At 40.8% G+C, this 16,963-nt stretch overlaps 1 protein-coding gene across 1 annotated transcript in view; it reads left to right on the top strand.

Annotated features, from left to right (window-relative positions):
• The first annotated feature begins 16,236 nt into the window (after nucleotides 1-16,236).
• Nucleotides 16,237-16,963, top strand: part of LOC109937908 (retinoblastoma 1) — a 78,109-nt gene continuing 77,382 nt past the window's right edge. Inside the window, exon 1 of the mRNA XM_048602533.1 lies at nucleotides 16,237-16,582. Coding sequence (XP_048458490.1) covers nucleotides 16,518-16,582 — 65 coding nt within the window. The 5' untranslated portion in view covers nucleotides 16,237-16,517. The remainder of the gene's footprint in view (nucleotides 16,583-16,963) is intronic.

The following is a 16,963-nucleotide window of genomic DNA, read 5'->3' as shown; positions in this document are numbered from 1 at the left end:
CATTTCCCATGGCTAATCCACCTAACCTATACATCCCTGAACACAATGGGTAATTTAGCATGGCCAATCCAGGTAATTTGCACACTTTTGGACTGAGGGAACTGGAGCACCCAGCAGAAACCCACACTGACAACAGGAGAATGTGCAAACTCCACACAGACGCCCGAGGGATTGAAGATGGGTCCCTTGCGCTGTGAGGCAGCAGCACTGAGCCAACGTGCCACTCATGCATAATATCTCAATGTATAGAAAAGCATCCCAGGGAGCTTCACATTGTAATCAGTGAAAAAAGATTAGCCAAAAGAAATTATTGGAAAAGACACCAAGTTGCTTGTTTGGAGGTAGATTTTCAAGCAGGGCATCCTAGGATATAAGATGGAAATTGTTCCAAAGGTAGGTAGTAATATTCTGTGATTAGTTGGCCAGCACTGTACACAAGCTTAGTGGTATTATTGCCAGCCTACTAATCCAGAGACCCAGGTAATTTTTTTGGGATCTGAATTCAAATCCTGCCATGGCATATGGTGGAATTTGAATTCAGTAGAAGTCTGGAATGAAGTCTTTTCGACCATTGTCTGAAAAACCCATCTGGTTCACTAATGCCTTTTAGAAAAGGAATCTGCTGTCCTTACCTGAGCTGGTATGACCCCAGACAACATAAGTGTAGTTTGCTCCTAACTGTTGGGCAATTAGAATACATAATGCTTGCCTACCAACTGATCCCCGTATCCCATGAATGAGCATTAAAAGAAAAATCACAGTGCATTTTGCAATTTAGTTACTAACCAGCAGATGTCTTGAGGCAAGTAGAAGAACTGATACTGAATCATTGGTGGCGAGACAAAAGAGACATTGGGAGAATTTCTTCATGTAATTTCTGTCTACAGACAGGAAGAGTTTGAGAAAAGCAGCCCCAAGACCATGCAAGGTGCTACCAATGCCTGTGAGAAATGAATGTGATTGCAAACGCATTGACTTTAATTAGAGGTGATCTGAGATTGCAGAGAATTGGTGGGTTGAGGGACAGTGGGACTTTGAAACTAGGATTGAAATTAATAATTAATTGTGAAACTGGTGTCAGGAGGTCAGCAAGGACTGATCTGCTAAGATAATACTAAAATAAGATATGACCAACCACATTTTGGACAGGTTGATGGGACAGGTATTTTGTGAAAGCTTTTTTTTTTTAAGGCAATTAATCTAGCTGATTAACAGGAAGTGAGGATACTCACCATCCTCAAGACCAGATAGCAGTGTGGTCGAATACTCCCCACTTCCCATCAGCTATAACATTGAAGAAGCTCGACACCAACTAGGACAGAGCAGTCCCTTTGGCACCACATCCACAAGCATCCACTCCCCTCTCCACTGATGCTCAGCAAGTGTATATGATCCAGAAGATGCACTGCAGAAATTCACCAAAGATCCTCAGTACCTTCCAAATTCAACCACTCCCACCTAGAAGGATAAGAGCAGAGATTCATGGGAACACCTTCAAATTCCCCTCCAAGCCACTCACTGTCCTGACTTGGAAATATATCTCTGTTCCTTCACTGCTGGGTCAAAATCCTGGTATTCCCTGTCTAATGGCACTGCAGGTTCACCTACAGCAGATGGACTGCAGGAGCTCCAAAGGCAGCCCACCACCACCACCACCTTCAGGGCCAAGTAGGGACAGATAATAAATGTCAGATAGCTGGCATGCCCATGAGAGAATTTTTTAAAAAGCTGAGTTGAACAGGATAATGAGGATTTGTGTGACCTTGTTTAGGTGGTGTCTTCCATTTTGTCCTCATTTGTTCTCCCTTTCGTCTTGATATCCAGGGCCCCAGGTGTTACTTAGTGATTTTTTTTTTTTTTTTTTAATTTTGCACTGTCTACTTCTTTGACTAGTGTGATCTGCTCTACAGTGGGAAGAGCAGTTTGATTCTGTCTGTATAGCTGTTTTTCTGGTCACTTCAATTTCCAGTACGTTATGGAATTTTGTTTTCCTCTCCACATTTTATTTGGCTCCCATATATTGTAACTTTGCTTTCATTACATGTTCTGCTATTATACTTATTTTTGTTTGATTTCCTTTGCATGAAGTCACCTTGAGTTCTATTCTAAAACATTGCTAAATGCAATTTCTACATTTTACCATCTAAACTTGATTAAGAGGAAACTAACAGTAATTATCTTTAGCTCCCCTTTCTATTTTTTTAAAACTTTGAACACAGGAAAAAGCTTCATTTGACAATGTCCATGATCGATGCATGTTGATTTACTGGTATAGAGGCAACAAAAGCTAGAGGGTTACTAATTTTCCCTACAACTTTTCTAAAGGCATCAGCTATGTATGATCTGTGCAGTGTTCTTATGGTTACTGGACTGGCAGTCCAGAGGTGTTTATGATTGCACTGTTGAAGATGAATGCAATAAATCTTGATAAATTTTAGGCTGGAGTTAGAGCTGGCCGGTACTTGGTTGTAAGCATCCAAGGGAAGAATATCCTGCTTTCTGTAACTGGCTTGGTCTGCATGTGCCACAAATCTGATGCTATGGTTAATTCTTATTGCCCATTGAAATTAGGAATGGGCAGTATTTTTCCCCCTCGCAAACAAAGTCCCATTCAAAACTACTTAAGTGTTAAAATTATGGCTGTGTAGTTTCCTGGTATTTCCTGATTCTTGTGCACTTGTCATTTGCCATTCCTTGGTAATTCCTCACTTTTTCTAAAACCAAACTGACCAGTCCTACCTCCTTTTTATAACATTTGTGAAAAGGCTTTTTGACCTGTTTTATGTACACTCTTAAAAAAACTGAATTTGTTTCCATTATTTGCAGAACTGCCAAACCTCTTCCTGTTACTCCTCTTTAAACAATTCTCTTTTTCTACATGTATCAAGTGTGTCACTATACTTTCCCAAACTTTTTGTTCCTGAATGCAAACACCCACCCAGGATATACTGACTGCAATTGCTCCTGATGAGGAAAGATCTGGCTGCAAGCCACTCCTAAGCATATGTGCCATATGCAAATGAATAAAACCTACCCTGCAAACTGGAAAGAAGTCGTTCCATTCTACAAGATTATCATATTGTCTACAACAACATTATTCTTAAGATTGGAGAGTATAAGCTATTGGCTGTTTCCCTAATTTCTCTACTGGAAGTGGGAGCTGTAGTCAGAACAAAAAAGTGATAATTGTGCTTTGTGACTTTATAAATCAGGCTTACTGCATTCTCCAAACTGGGACTCTCAAAGCTAGAAATGGTTCCACATACAAGCCCTCCATCAAATGAATCTGCAGGATTAGACTGATCTTTAATAGCTGTAAACTGTATACAGAGATGGCTTAGTGAACACCTATTTGGAAATGAGAATCCACCCTTGGCTCTGACTTAACAACACATGTCATCTTGGAGGCATTTGGAGAAGTAGATTCAAAAGGAGCAATTTTAAAGGTACTGAACAGCTAGGTTTTGGTTATTTTCCTCCCAAGACTTGGTTAGGTTGAAATCCTGTTTGCAAATTGAAGAAGTGCACATGGAACAATAATGTGGACTGCTGACAAGTCAGCTTATTCAATTATGAACAATCAAAAGATAAAATACTATACAGACGAGTGAGATAATTGACAACTCCCAAAATGTCTTGCTAAATTCTATTTGACCAATTTGATTAGTCTTTAGCTGATTCACAATTGCTTTTTTTAATGTGTAGTTTACACCTTTTTCAAAAGCATTCAATTTGATATCTCCGAAAGTCTTTTTATACTTTAGGCCTAAATCATCTCAAACTCTCGTCGATAGAAAATTGTTGAGCAAACTGGAAACGAGACCTAGCTTGGATTAGACGCATGAATGCAGAGCAACCCACTGGGTCAATGCAATGCCCACATTAAAATCATTTTATTATGATGGGTTAAAACAAATAATTTGCACATTAAGTGCCAAACAAGAGTATCTATAAAGGGAAATGACTCCAAATTTAAGTGTAATGATTTTAAGTTTTGTATTTTGGCATAGTTTCACATATTCCGTAAGTAAGCCCAATTCCCCTGAAATCCTGAATGTGCCTTTTTTTCGTCCAATATCTAACTTCAATAAAAGTAGTTCCAAGCAAAGAACATTCTCTGAAATTCAGATTGCGGAAAAATAAATGGATTTACCATTCAGAATCTTTGAGTGATTGGGAAGTTGAGATAATGATGGTAGACAGTCATTTTTACGAAATTTTATGCCTTTGTAAAAAAAAATTTGTGGTAGGCCAAATTTTATACAGTTAATAACATTGCCAGATAAAACTTGCACCAGCCAATTACAAAAAAAGTATTTGAAATTCAAAATCAAACTTGCATCTTGTGTACTGGTTATTACCAATTTCTCAGATTTCAAAGTAAATCGCTAATGTGAAACACAACATTGTAACACTATCTGAAATGTAAGGAATGATACACAGGAAGTGTATTTGTTAATTTTATAATCCTCTTACAGACAGATCTGATTTGGTATAGCTCATGAGAATAAAACTATTTTCAGGTTTAAAAGCAGTTATAGCACAATGCATTGTGGCTACTGACGGGTCACAAATAACATGTAACATGTTTCCCTGAGATTTTCTTTCAGATCAAGCATGTCAATTCTACCTTGAGAGGATGACAAATTTTAATCTTTAGGCAAATGAAATAGTTAATTTTGATTTTTTTTATTTTCCTCAAACTGGAAATAAGTACACAAAACCACATTGGCCAAAGGTGCTTGGCATTTACGAAGACTGGGAAAGGGAATGCTTAATGCAGTGGGAAACTGTGTATTAGAATTTGTATTGAGATAGTGGTGATCCTCAAATTTTGAAGAACTGAAGGATAATTTGTAGGGAGGGGCAATGAAATTGTTATGGAGCTGGTCATAGTACCAAACATATCGATAAGGCCACTGCAGACGGTCGGGCATGAGTACAAAGCGGGGAGACCAGGTACATGATAGAATTGGGAAGTGAAATGAGAGATGAAGCTCACTGAGGAATTCTTGGTAGTACTAAGTAGTTTCTGCAATCAAATTTCAAAGAAATGTGCATCTTGTGTCTTTGTATGTCAGTGATCCCTGTTTACTCTTCACCTGCTGAATCCTTTGAAATGCATCTCCTAGCCTTTTTTTCAAATTGTGGAAAAATTAGAATTTGAAAAAATTCTACAGTGTGACAATTTTTGCCCTTAAGAAAATATTCTCACGTGGAAAGACTAACTTATCATTATGCAAGCTAATTGTATTTGTTTGTAACAGCAAATGGAGTACTTTCCTCATTATGCCTTGGTCTTTGTATATACCTGTCACTATTGTTAAAACCTTTTTGTTTGAAGTAAAGAAATAAATTTTCCATGATTGCTTTCTTTTTAGTTCAAAAGCTGGGTCAAAATAATTCTAAAGAAAATATAACTTTTTTTTTTGTCTGCAGCAGAAAAAGACAGTTCCATAGAAAACTGCACTGGTATAAGTATACTGCAAAAATTTTGCATGTGGCTTTGTGGAAATAAGCAGATTTAATTGGTAATATCTGTAGCAATACTGTCAATTTCAGACTGTGGACATTAAAGTACTCGATTGGACTTCCCAAAAGATGCTTAAAGGTACACTATGGAATTCCATGGATGTTTTCTTCATAATGTACTTTCTGAACCCAGAATATTTTAAGAGAATAGGAGGCTAAACAATATTTGAAGAACTTGATTCGGTTTTTAGATAGGTGGACTTTACACTTCGGATCCGGTGACCCTTCTTCGGAACGTCTCAGGTCACTGGATCCGAAACATTAACTGATTTTTTTTCTTCACAGATGCTGCCAGACCCACTGAGCTTTCAGCAACTTCTGTTTCGGTTACTGATTTACAGCATCCGCAATTCTTTCTGTTTTTATTTGGACTTTACACTTGCATGCTGAGCTGATTTGTGTGGATGAAGAATTTCTGGACAGAATGATCAAATTTGCAGTTGTAATGATACTGAAACTTGCAATTCGGTCTGAACTTTTGAGTTCTTTTGTGCACTGTTCTTGCTATTAAAACTATTGCATGATGAACCTTCCTCACATCCTCTTTTACTTAAAGACTCTATTCCTTTTACATCTACCCTGTCCCCTGAAAGGTTGATTGGAGGGTCCTATGTGTCAGTTCATTTTGTACATCTCTGCTCTCACGCTTTCGCCTGACTTCAGCTGATGGAGAAGCAGCACTGACAGCTTGTGATTTCAAATAGACCTGTTGGACTATAAGCTGGTATCGTGTGACTTGACTTTGTCCTCCAGCTTCATGACAAACACCAAACAATCTCATGCAGTATCTTGCCCCACCCCTGCTCAATTCAGTATTTGACAGTGTTCTGAAGTGGAGGTTGACCGCCATTCCCCCTATATGACTAAAACTGAAACACCCAGAGAGGCTTGCCTCTGCCTATAATCTGTGAAAAGTGGTATAACCTTCCTCTCACCCTCTGGCTGTTTGTAAAGCAGTGGTTAAGTGAAATGAAGTCCTTTTACTCATAAATTGATTTGTTGATTATAGACTAAGTCTAACAGTGAACAAATTAACTGAACTGTTAACAAATTCCCCTTAGCTACTAACTATTCCTGAATAAAACCAAATTCTAATGGTATGCTGTTCCAATAAATACAAGTACAAACTAAATATAAATAAAATTTAAAAATTGAAACTTAGTCTCTCAAAATTACCACCAGGATACATCTTCTGGAACATCTGTGTCTTCTCCGCTGATCTTCAGTCCAGAATGCCTGTCTCTGTATTCTTGTGAAGAATATTAGCTAAGAGTGCTGCTGTACCTTTTGTTACATGACGGTTATTCTGAGAGAGTCAGTGATTTTCCTCTTTATAGCTGATTGTTGTTAACTCTCTCAGATGGCAGTTGCTGTCACACTGAGTTTCAAATGCCCTCCTCTTTTATACCCTTGATGACATCAATGTCACAATAGGATTGGTCCTATGTTGTCAAACCCAGATTTAAATTTAATTGGTTTTTAATCTTGAAGTTCATGGTTTCAATTAATTGGTTGATATTCAAACTGGTTGCCTTGCTAACAAAATTGCTGCCTAGATTGCTAACCATATAGCCTTTGATACAAATGTTTTAATTTCAGGAACTCTGTGCGCCTGTGACCCACAAGCTGCACACAGACATTTTTTATTTGAATCTGTAAGCACAGAAATATAAGCACATCTTTTAAAAGGGCCATGCAGTCTTCACCCCCTATCATTTATAAACATCAAATTCTAATGTCCTGCCTTCCCATCCACAAATACTCTACCCAACTTCGCAGCAATTAGGACATAAAACCTTAGTTCACTCCTCAGTCACCCAATCCCTCTGCCTTCCCTTAGTCAATTTTTCTATATGAACAGGGGATGAACACCACCTCTTTCACCAAATGGCTGCCAAGGCCTCAAACAATCCTTCCAAGTGAAGGAATGATTTATTTGCACTTCAGTTGTAATTGCACTTCACAATATGGTCTCTACATTGGGGACACTAAATGCAAATATGATGACCACTTTGTGCACACATCTGTTCAAGCTAAAAGCTTGACCCATGCCTCAGTTTTCTGGCCATGGGCTGATGCTGTGTTTGTGAAACAACACCAACCTTCATGCACTTTCTCTTTGACTTGAAGGGACTTGATCTTCTGGTTCAGAGGCAAGGCGTCACTTGCGCTGCAACGGTGAATAGCATTTTGAGGACCTCAGCAAGTATCTTTCCCTTTTCCACTGAAACATTTTAGTCAAATTGAATTTTTTTCCCTGGGGTCTGCTTTTTTTTTCCTGTTGTATTAGGTTTTCTTCGTCGCTTAAATTTTTTACATTAGGTGTTGACCAGCTGCTTTTGATTCATGTGCTCCTGATTACTTTGGATATGATTCACAACTTAACATTCAATAATATTTGGATACTTTGTACCCATTTATATTAACATAGCAATGTTGTGATTCCATACATATTATCAATGAGTTTCTACTTAAAGCAGTATCAACCAAATATGTTAAGGTTTAAACAGTGACTACACCAGTGAATCCAAGGGAAAATGTATTTCGCTACCTGCGATGATCACAGCTGATTGGAATCTGAATTGTCCACTGTTATTGAATGGCAGTTTATTTGATAGACCATAGGTTTTATTTTTGTTTAACATAGTCAGTTATTAAACATAAGCTGCCAATGTACTTGTAATGTCAAAGTGTATTAGATACTGGGGATAGAAAGAATCCTGTTTTACACTGAGAACTTTCATTTTAACATTTCTTGGTCAGTTGGCATGGCTGTACTTTGGTAAATTCTGCTTGGAGTTGATATTTTCTTCACTGTCTATTCTGGAGCTCCTTTAAACTGCTAGGACAGCTTTTTTTTTAAAACCATGCATTATTTAACTGCTCTTGCGTATCCTTGTGTTTCTGGAATGTTTCTCTCTCACTGATATTAAGCCACTAGGAATTCTCTTTCTTGCATGTGATAACACCTTTAGGGCCCATGTGGAATCATTAATTAATCTCTTGTCTGGTATTGTTGAGTGAGAGTTCCCTTGAAACAGGAATAGCCTGCCCAGCTGGACTACCTTTGGAATAGGAGTTCAAGTGTCAGGTGCTACAGAGCTGTATAATAACATCTCTGAACAAGTTGATTTGAAAAATAGGTTAACTTTTTTAAAAAAAATGCAGACCTGCCCCATTCCAACTCCATTTTGATTTAGTGCCTTCCTATTCTTCCTTAGCCCCTCCACCCCTCCCCACTGCATTGCACTTAATGGGCTTTGCTTATCAATATAACTGGCTGATTATTGTTGGTCATTAGTTTATTTTAAATAAAACTAAAATAAAGTCACAATGGAGCTGGTAGAGTACAGCAGGCCAGGCAGCATCAGAGGAGCAGGAAAGTTGATGTTTTGGGTCAGGACCCTTCTTCAGAAATGGGGGAGGCGGAAGGGAGTTCAAAAATAAGTAGAGGAGGGGTGGGGCTGGGGAAGGTAGGTGGGATGGTGATAGGTGAGTGCAGGTAGGCAGTGGTGGGGATTGGTCAAAGAGGTGGGAGGAGCGGATAGGTGGGAGAGAAGATGGACAGGTTGTGTCAGGTCAAGGAGGCAGGGATGAGGCTGGGAGTGGGGAGATTTTGAAATGGGTAAAGTCCACATTGAGACCATTGGGTTGGAGGCTCCCAAGGCAGATATGAAGTGCAGCTCCTCCAGTTTCCGGGTGGCGTCATTGTGATACTGGAGGAGGCCCAGGATGGACATGTTGCCCAGGGAGTGGGAGGTGTTGAAATGGTTCGCGACTGGAAGGTGTTGTTTATCGCGAACAGAGCACAGGTGCTCTACAAAGTGGTCTCCGAGCCTCCACTTAGTCTCACCAATGTAGAAGAGGCCTAATCGGGAGCAACGGATACAACAGACCACATTGACGGATGTGCAGGTGAACCTCTATCTGATATGAAAGGTTTGTTTGGTGCCTTGGATGGAGGTGAGGGAGGAGGTGTAGGGGCAGGTGTAGCACTTTCTGCAGTTGCAGGGAAAGGTGCCAGAGTGGTAGGGCTAGTGGGGAGTGTGGAGGGGATGAGGGAATCGCAGAGAGAGAGGTCCCTACGGAAGGCTGATAGGGGTGGGAAGAGAAAGATATCTTTGGTTGTGGGGTCAGATTGCAGGTGGCAGAGAATGTGTTGAATCTGGAGGTTAGTGGGGTGATGTGAGGACAAGGGGAATTCTGTCTTTGTTTATGTTTCGGGGAGGGGATGTGAGGGCAGAGGTGTGGGAAACGCAAGAGATGCGGTTGAGAGCATTTTCGACCACCAAAGGGAGTAAGCTGCAGTCCTTGAATTAAGAGGACATCTGGGATGTTCGGGAGTAGAATGCTCCATCTTGGGAGTAGACGCGGCAGAGGGGGAGGAATTGGGAGTAGGGGATCTCATTGTTGCAGGAAGGTGGGTGAGAGGAGGTGTAGTCTAGGTAGCTGTGGGAGTCAGTGGGCTTGAAATTGATGTTAGTTTCAAAACTGTCATCAGAGATGGAGACAGTGAGATCTAAGAAGGAGAGAGAGGTATCGGAGATAGTCCAGATGAACTTGAGGTTGGGGTGAAAGGTGTTAGTAAAGTTGATGAACTGTTCAAGCTCCTCGTGGAAGCATGAGGCAGCACCGATACAGTCATCCATTTAGTGGAGGAAGAGGTGGGGGTTAGTGCCAGTGTAGCTGCGGAAGAGGGACTGTTCCATGTATCCTACAAACAGGATTTGGTGGTGGGAAAGTCACGCAGTTGTGAATGGAACTTCTGGTTATAAATACAAAAATAAATCCAACCTGATACCATTTGGCATTTGCCCTCATCTCCGTCCCAGCAGTCAGCGGGCGGAACAGTGAATGGTGATGGTCAGTGAATGTCAAGGAAAATTGTGTGCTTATATTCTCAATGTAAAAGGAGTTGACCCTGTTCTAGAATAATCAGAGCTAGATGTGGCACTGTGGAAGTTTGGCAACCTGGTAGGCAGGTGAGCAAGGCTAGCATGTCCTTTATTGATTTTCCAGGCACACAGTAATGGTAGCATATTATGAGGAGGAGGACAGTAGAGTGTGTGCTATGGTGAGGGAGTACCTGAGGAACTGCTTACTAGATCTTTATTGTGTGCTGAAGGAAGTAAAGAAACCAAAACAAAACAAAAGGCATTAAAAAGGAATTTTTTTTGAATGTAGAAGATCAATGCTGGATAACAGAACTCTTCTCAGAGAAAGAAAAGGATATTAGCAATTCAAATGCAAACGAGGAATGCTGTAGAATAAATATGCATTCAGCTGAATGCCAATAATACAATGATAGTATGAGGCAGGAGACATGGGTTCAAGTCCCACCTGCTGTACTTGAACAGGTTGATTAGAAAACAACTGAAAATAAAGCAGACCCAGGTCACTGCCGTGACCCAATGGATCATTTTTAAAAAAGCAGACCCAGGGAGAGGGAGCATGCAGTTTCCATCAATGCTGTCAATGTCTTGAGAGAGGTAGGCACAGTGGGGGATATAGTGCTTTATCTCCCTCTCCAACTCCATTTTAATTTAGTCACTTCCTACTCTCCCTCACTTTTGATAACTTGCATCACTGGTAACAAATTCTGCATGTAAATAACTAATTGGCTAAATGAGATGATGAAACTGGTAGTGGTTGATATCCTTTTTTTAAAAAAGAAACTGAAGCAGACCCTCAGCGGGAAAGCTGTTCAGTTGTATGAGACAACATTTCCAGACTCTTTTTTTAGAAAAAGACCCAGCACACGGTGTCCACTAAGGCTTTCAATACCTTTAGAGATGAGTGGACACTGCAGGGGACACAGCGCTTTATTTAGCCCCTTCCCATTCTCCCCACCACCCCCTTACTTTCAACGCCTTGTAATGCCTGTAATGGGCTTTGCATATCATTACCCTGTGGCTACACGCATGTTTACTGGTGGCAGTTAATAGTTTAAAAACACAAGAAAAAAAGTGATTTCATCGTGGGAAAGCCATTTAGCTGTGTGAATAACACAGAATGGATCTGCAGAACCTCTGTCCTGAGCTTGGACTAGCCTACATATGCCACAAGTTCTGGCTTACATTGTGGTGTTCAACAATAAATAAATTTTCCTTTCTCATTGGGTTTCCTGAGTTATTACAATCCCAGTCTGGCTACTTAAGACTGCTAAACAACACTGGCACAGGTGAAGGCCTTTTCTCTCCTATTTCTCTCTCTGAAAGAAGCCTGGACACACACTGACCACCTGAAAGGTTCTGTTCTTCTGCCCATGTTGTAAGGTACCTTGTTGCTAACCAATAGCCCATTCTCTGTCCTCTCCTCCATTGTTTTCTAAAGCATTGAATATTTGTTGTGAGAATATAAACTAACTTCCACACAACCTGGTAATACACTAGAACTCAGAAATGAAACACAGACAGTGTCCTTCCCCTTCTTGAACTACACAATATGGAAACGTAAACTCAAACTTAGCGACATGTGACTCTGTCCACTTTAAAACTCAAGTTTTTAAATAAAACTGCAATGGCTTTAGATACACTCAAACATGGTCAATTATCTCCAAGACTAGTGTGACCATTTTGAGAGGTTAGAAATACCAGACAGACTCTTCCTTTGGTCTGCTAACTCTCATCTAAGTGCAAATGGTTTAGATAAAAACAAATTGCTGGAGAAACTCAGCAGGGCTGAATGCATCTGTGGAGAGAAAGCAGAGTTAATGTTTCAAGTCCAGTACTTCAGAAATGAACAAAGATCAACACAACACAGGAACAGCTAACATATTTTTCCCTTCCATACTAAAACTCTCTTCACTTACAGGATCTGTATCCCTCTATTACCTTCTTCGTGTATTTGTCCAGGTCCTTCTTGAATGTTCCTATTGTGTCTGCTTCCACCAACTCCTCTAGCAGCATATTTCAGACACTCACCATTCTTTGTGTGAAAAAAAGTGAAAGCAACCAGAAAAAGGTGGTACTTATGTTTATGACGAGGTGGTGGAGGGGGATGAGTGAGCAGCTAGATGGTGATGGAGCTCAGAGGGGAGAAAAAAGGGTTGCTAGACAAAGGGACTGTCAATAGTAAGCCAGGGAAGAAGAGAAGCCAGATAGATGATAATGAGGAATAGGAGTAGTTGAAAGTGGGTTGGCAGTGCAGAAAGCAACCCATTTTGTGACAGGACTTGGGGCTGTGGGGATAGATTAAATAGACAAGGAAGCAGATGTTTGTGCTCTGAAATTGTTAAACTCAAGGCTGAGCCCTGAAGGCTGTAAGACACTTAAGTGGAAGATGAAATGTTGTTTCTCAAGCTTGTGTTGAGCATCACCGGAGCACTGCAGCAGGCCTGAGACAGAAATGTTGGAAAGCATCCACTCTGTTTCTTTTGCCCAATATTGAAGAGACTACATTGTGAATAGCAAATACAGTAAACTAGACTGAAGTACTGACGTAGCTAGGAAATTGGTTGAGTGGCAGGGGTTGGAAAGTAGGGATAATAGGTCTTGAAAACATATGACCACTTCTTTAAGTTCCCATCCAAGTCACTCACCATCTCAACTTGGAAATATATTGCTGTTCCTTCAGTGTCTCTGGGTTAAAATCCTGGAATTCCCTCCTTAAGGGTATTATGGATCAATGTACAGCATATGGGCTGCAACAGTTCGTGAAGGCAGCTCACCACCACCTGCTCAAGGGCAACTAAGGACAGGCAGCAAATGCTGGCTAGCCAGCGATGCCAATGTCCCACAAGTGAATTAACAAAAAGCACTCAAATTGGCAGGATGTGACTGATGGTGACCTATAAAGGTCTATGTGAGGGCCTTAATTATTCACATTATTTATGAATGACTTGGATAATGACATAAAAAGTTACGTATCCAAACTTGCTGATCACACAAAGTTAGATTTCGTTGTACTCAGTGTAGATGATAGTCTATCAATATTCCTTTGTAATTTTATGCTAAGTGAATGGGCAAAACTGTGGCAAATGGAATTTAATGTAAGTAAGTGTTAACTTATCCATTGTGGACTGACAAAGGATAGATCAGGGTACTTACTAAATGGTATGAAGTTAAATACCGTGGATGTTCAAAGAGACTTGAGGGTTCCGGTGCATAGATCTTTTAAAATGGCATGAACAGATGCACAAAATAGTCAAGAAAGTGAATTGCATGCTGGCCTTGACACTGACAAGGCTGAATGTAGAAGTTATGCTGCCATTATGGAAATCCTTGGTTACACGCCACATGGAGTACTGTGAGCAGATCTGAGCACCACACCTTAGGGAAGATATATTGGATTACAATGTTGGTTTACAAGAATAATATCTGGACTTCAGGGGTTAAGTTATGAGGAGAGATTTTACAAATCAGGCCTATTTTCTCTAGAATTTAGAACGTTAAGGGGTGATCTGATCAACATCATCAATATATTAAGAGGAAAAGAAAAGGTAAATAAAGATAAATGATTTCCACTGGTTGGAGAATCTAGAACTAGGGGTCATGGTCTGAGGATTAGGGCCAAATCATTCAGAAGAGACATTAGGAAGCGCTTCTATACACAAAGGATGGTAGTTGTTTGGAACTCTCTTCCACAAACAGCAGTGGATGCTTGGTCAATTGTTAATTTTAAATCTGATACGGTAATTTTTTGTTAAGCAAAGGAATATGGAATTAGGCCACAGATCAGCCATGGCTGGCTCGGGGTATGTGTCCGAGAACAGGACAGAGCGGGGGCGTGTTCTGTAACCTGGTAGGTGCGGACTTGGTAGAAAAGGGGTATAACTTGAGTACTTTAAAGACACTTTTTATTCTCATTCCGGAGTTTTAAACTCTGTATTACAATGCTAGTCTTTTTTTTTCTACTATTTCAATTCTACGACAAGTATCTGTACTTAATTACCCTGTACCTAAGATGGCACCAACAGGTGACATTACAAATTTTTCACTGCGCTCATTTAAGTGCATGTGACAATAAAGGCTATTCTATTCTATGATCTCAGTGAATGGTGGAACAGGGTTAAGGGACTGAATGATCTACTGCTGTTCCCATGAATGAGGTGCAGGTAAATTGCCACTTTACCTGAAAGGTGTGTCTGGGGCCTTAGATAATGAAGGGTTAAACAGGCAAGTGTTGCACCTTCCATGATTGCATTGGAAGTTGCCATGGGGGTAACGGGAGTGGACCAGAGTGTCCCAGATTGAACAGTCCCTGCAGAATGCTGGCTAGGGAAAAGAGAGGATGGGACTATGCATCTGGAGCTGGTAAAAATGGCAGCTTATGATTCTTTGGGTATGGAGGCTGGTGGGCTGGAAAGTGAGAACTGGTCTGATAGGATCTTCACCGTCACTCCACTACTTGGAAAGACTTTAATGAAATCGACATGAATCAGTTGAGACAAATTACTGCAGAATCTGTACTGAAAACAACAAATGCTAGAGATCACAGTGGGTCAGACAGCATCCATGGAGAGAGAGGGCAAGGTAACGTTTCGAGTGTAGATGACTCTAAATCAGTAGGGTGTTACGAAGTTGTATAGAGTAATCGTGAATTGAAAGACAGGAAGCTAGAATTTGTTTGTAAAAATGATAGGTGGAAAAGGCGTGTGTGGCTCCTTTAAGAGGTAAAGTGCTTTTCTAAGCTTAGAGATTTATACAGAACATGTAAGTCGCTGAAGGGGGTACAGACAGTTCTGAAATTGAAACGTATCTATTGGCTGTGTGATTGGAAACTTTAGGCTGGTTTTGATGTTTTGGCAAATAGCTGGAATAAGCCAACTAATTTAAAACAAGCACTTAGCGATTGAAAGAAAATTGAATTTAAATCCGATGGTTTTGACAATCTCGGATCAATGCTATTGGAAAAAAAATTGATATTTCATCCAAGGTATATAAGAAAAGGAATTTTGAAAAAAAAACAAAATCAGTGTGAGCAAACTGCCATCTGAGAAATAAGCATTTAGCTCTCACAAGAAATCACTAAGCTCTCTAAGAAAGCACCATCTATCCATAAAAGGTACCACAGTATTTCCAACTAAGAGTCCTCACATCCCTGACAGCCGGATCAGCAGAAGAAAGACATTTACGACTTGAAAACAACCGAAGAAAGGTATTTAGACTTTGACATACTAAGTTTTAAATTATTTTCTTATTACTTGGGTTTATATAAGTGGGACTAGTGATTTTTGGAACAGCATACCAGTAGAATTTAGTTCAATTAGGGAATAGTTAGTAGTGAAGGGGGAATTGTTCAATTTGTTCACTGTTAGGGTTAAATAAATAAATTGTTACTTATAAAGCAAATATCAGGGATTTTCTTTCATTTAACCTCCCTTCTCTGTAAGTTTACTCCCTTCTAACAGGTTAGGCGAGGTGAGGCAAGCTTCTCGGAGTGTTTCCAGTTTAATTATTAGAAGGGAACCTCGACTCCTGCCTTAATGGATTACGGGCTTGTGTTTCGATTTTAATTAACAGAGGGGTTCGACCTCCGCTTCCTAACAAAGGGGTGACCATTTCAAATCGCTCAGCCTTTGTAATCCTCAAAATCATCACTGCATTTTTTTTCAACACAGATGCTGCCAGACCTGCTGAACTTTTCCAGCAACTTCTGTTTTTTTTTTGTTCCCGATTTACAACATCCGTAGTTCTTTCGTTTTTTTTAAATCGTCTTTGTCGACCGGAGTAAATGCCATCGCCTGGGAATTAGAATGGTCAGCATTTGGAAGTATAATGGAGCTGGACCGTTTGCTAATGTCACGAAGACATGACCCGCCGCTGCCAGAATCAGACTCCTTTTTTTGCCGGGCTGGCGGCGCTGCTAAGGAAGTGACGCACAAGTCGGAAGCGGCGTGAGTTTGGCGCGGTCTCCGGGCTGTGGTGGCGTCTGTTGGTTTGGAATCTTGCACCCTTTTAAACATTCGAAAGCGGTGGCCTTGAGCTCGAGCTGAACGGTTGCCGTTGCTGCTGCCGAGCCCCACCTACCATTGTCCACACATCATGCCCCCCAAGTCGCTGAGGAGAACGGCCGCTGGTGGCTCTGAGGAGAGCATCTCTCCGGCCAGGTAAGAACGGGGTAACAGGGCAGCAGCTGTTGCTCTCGTCGACTCAGCTCTCACCTCAGCCAGCCGCGGCCTGGGCAGTGGGAGGATGGAAGAGGTGTGGGGAATACTTGGGTGGTTACCCGCAAAGTGGCCCTCGAGAGCACCTAACCCCCGCCCCCACGCGACATTTTTCTGTCTCTCTTTTCGCTGCACTTGTCGTTGCCCAGTGGTTCAGTTTTGTGGCCCTTTACGTGGCTACTAGCCTTTTCCTTCATTGTGCAAAATCCCCGGGAACTTTTAAGTCGGATCGCAGCACCGCAGTAACTTGGTGCAGAACCCCACTACTGTCTCAGTGCTAATTCTGTGAGACCGAATCTGTGCTAAAAGTCCAATTTCTACTGG

Source organism: Rhincodon typus, chromosome 11 (genome assembly GCF_021869965.1).
Source record: "Rhincodon typus isolate 14 chromosome 11, sRhiTyp1.1, whole genome shotgun sequence".
Lineage (NCBI taxonomy): Eukaryota > Metazoa > Chordata > Chondrichthyes > Orectolobiformes > Rhincodontidae > Rhincodon > Rhincodon typus.
Note: the sequence above shows the minus strand (reverse complement) of the source record. Positions and strands in the feature narration are given on the sequence as shown.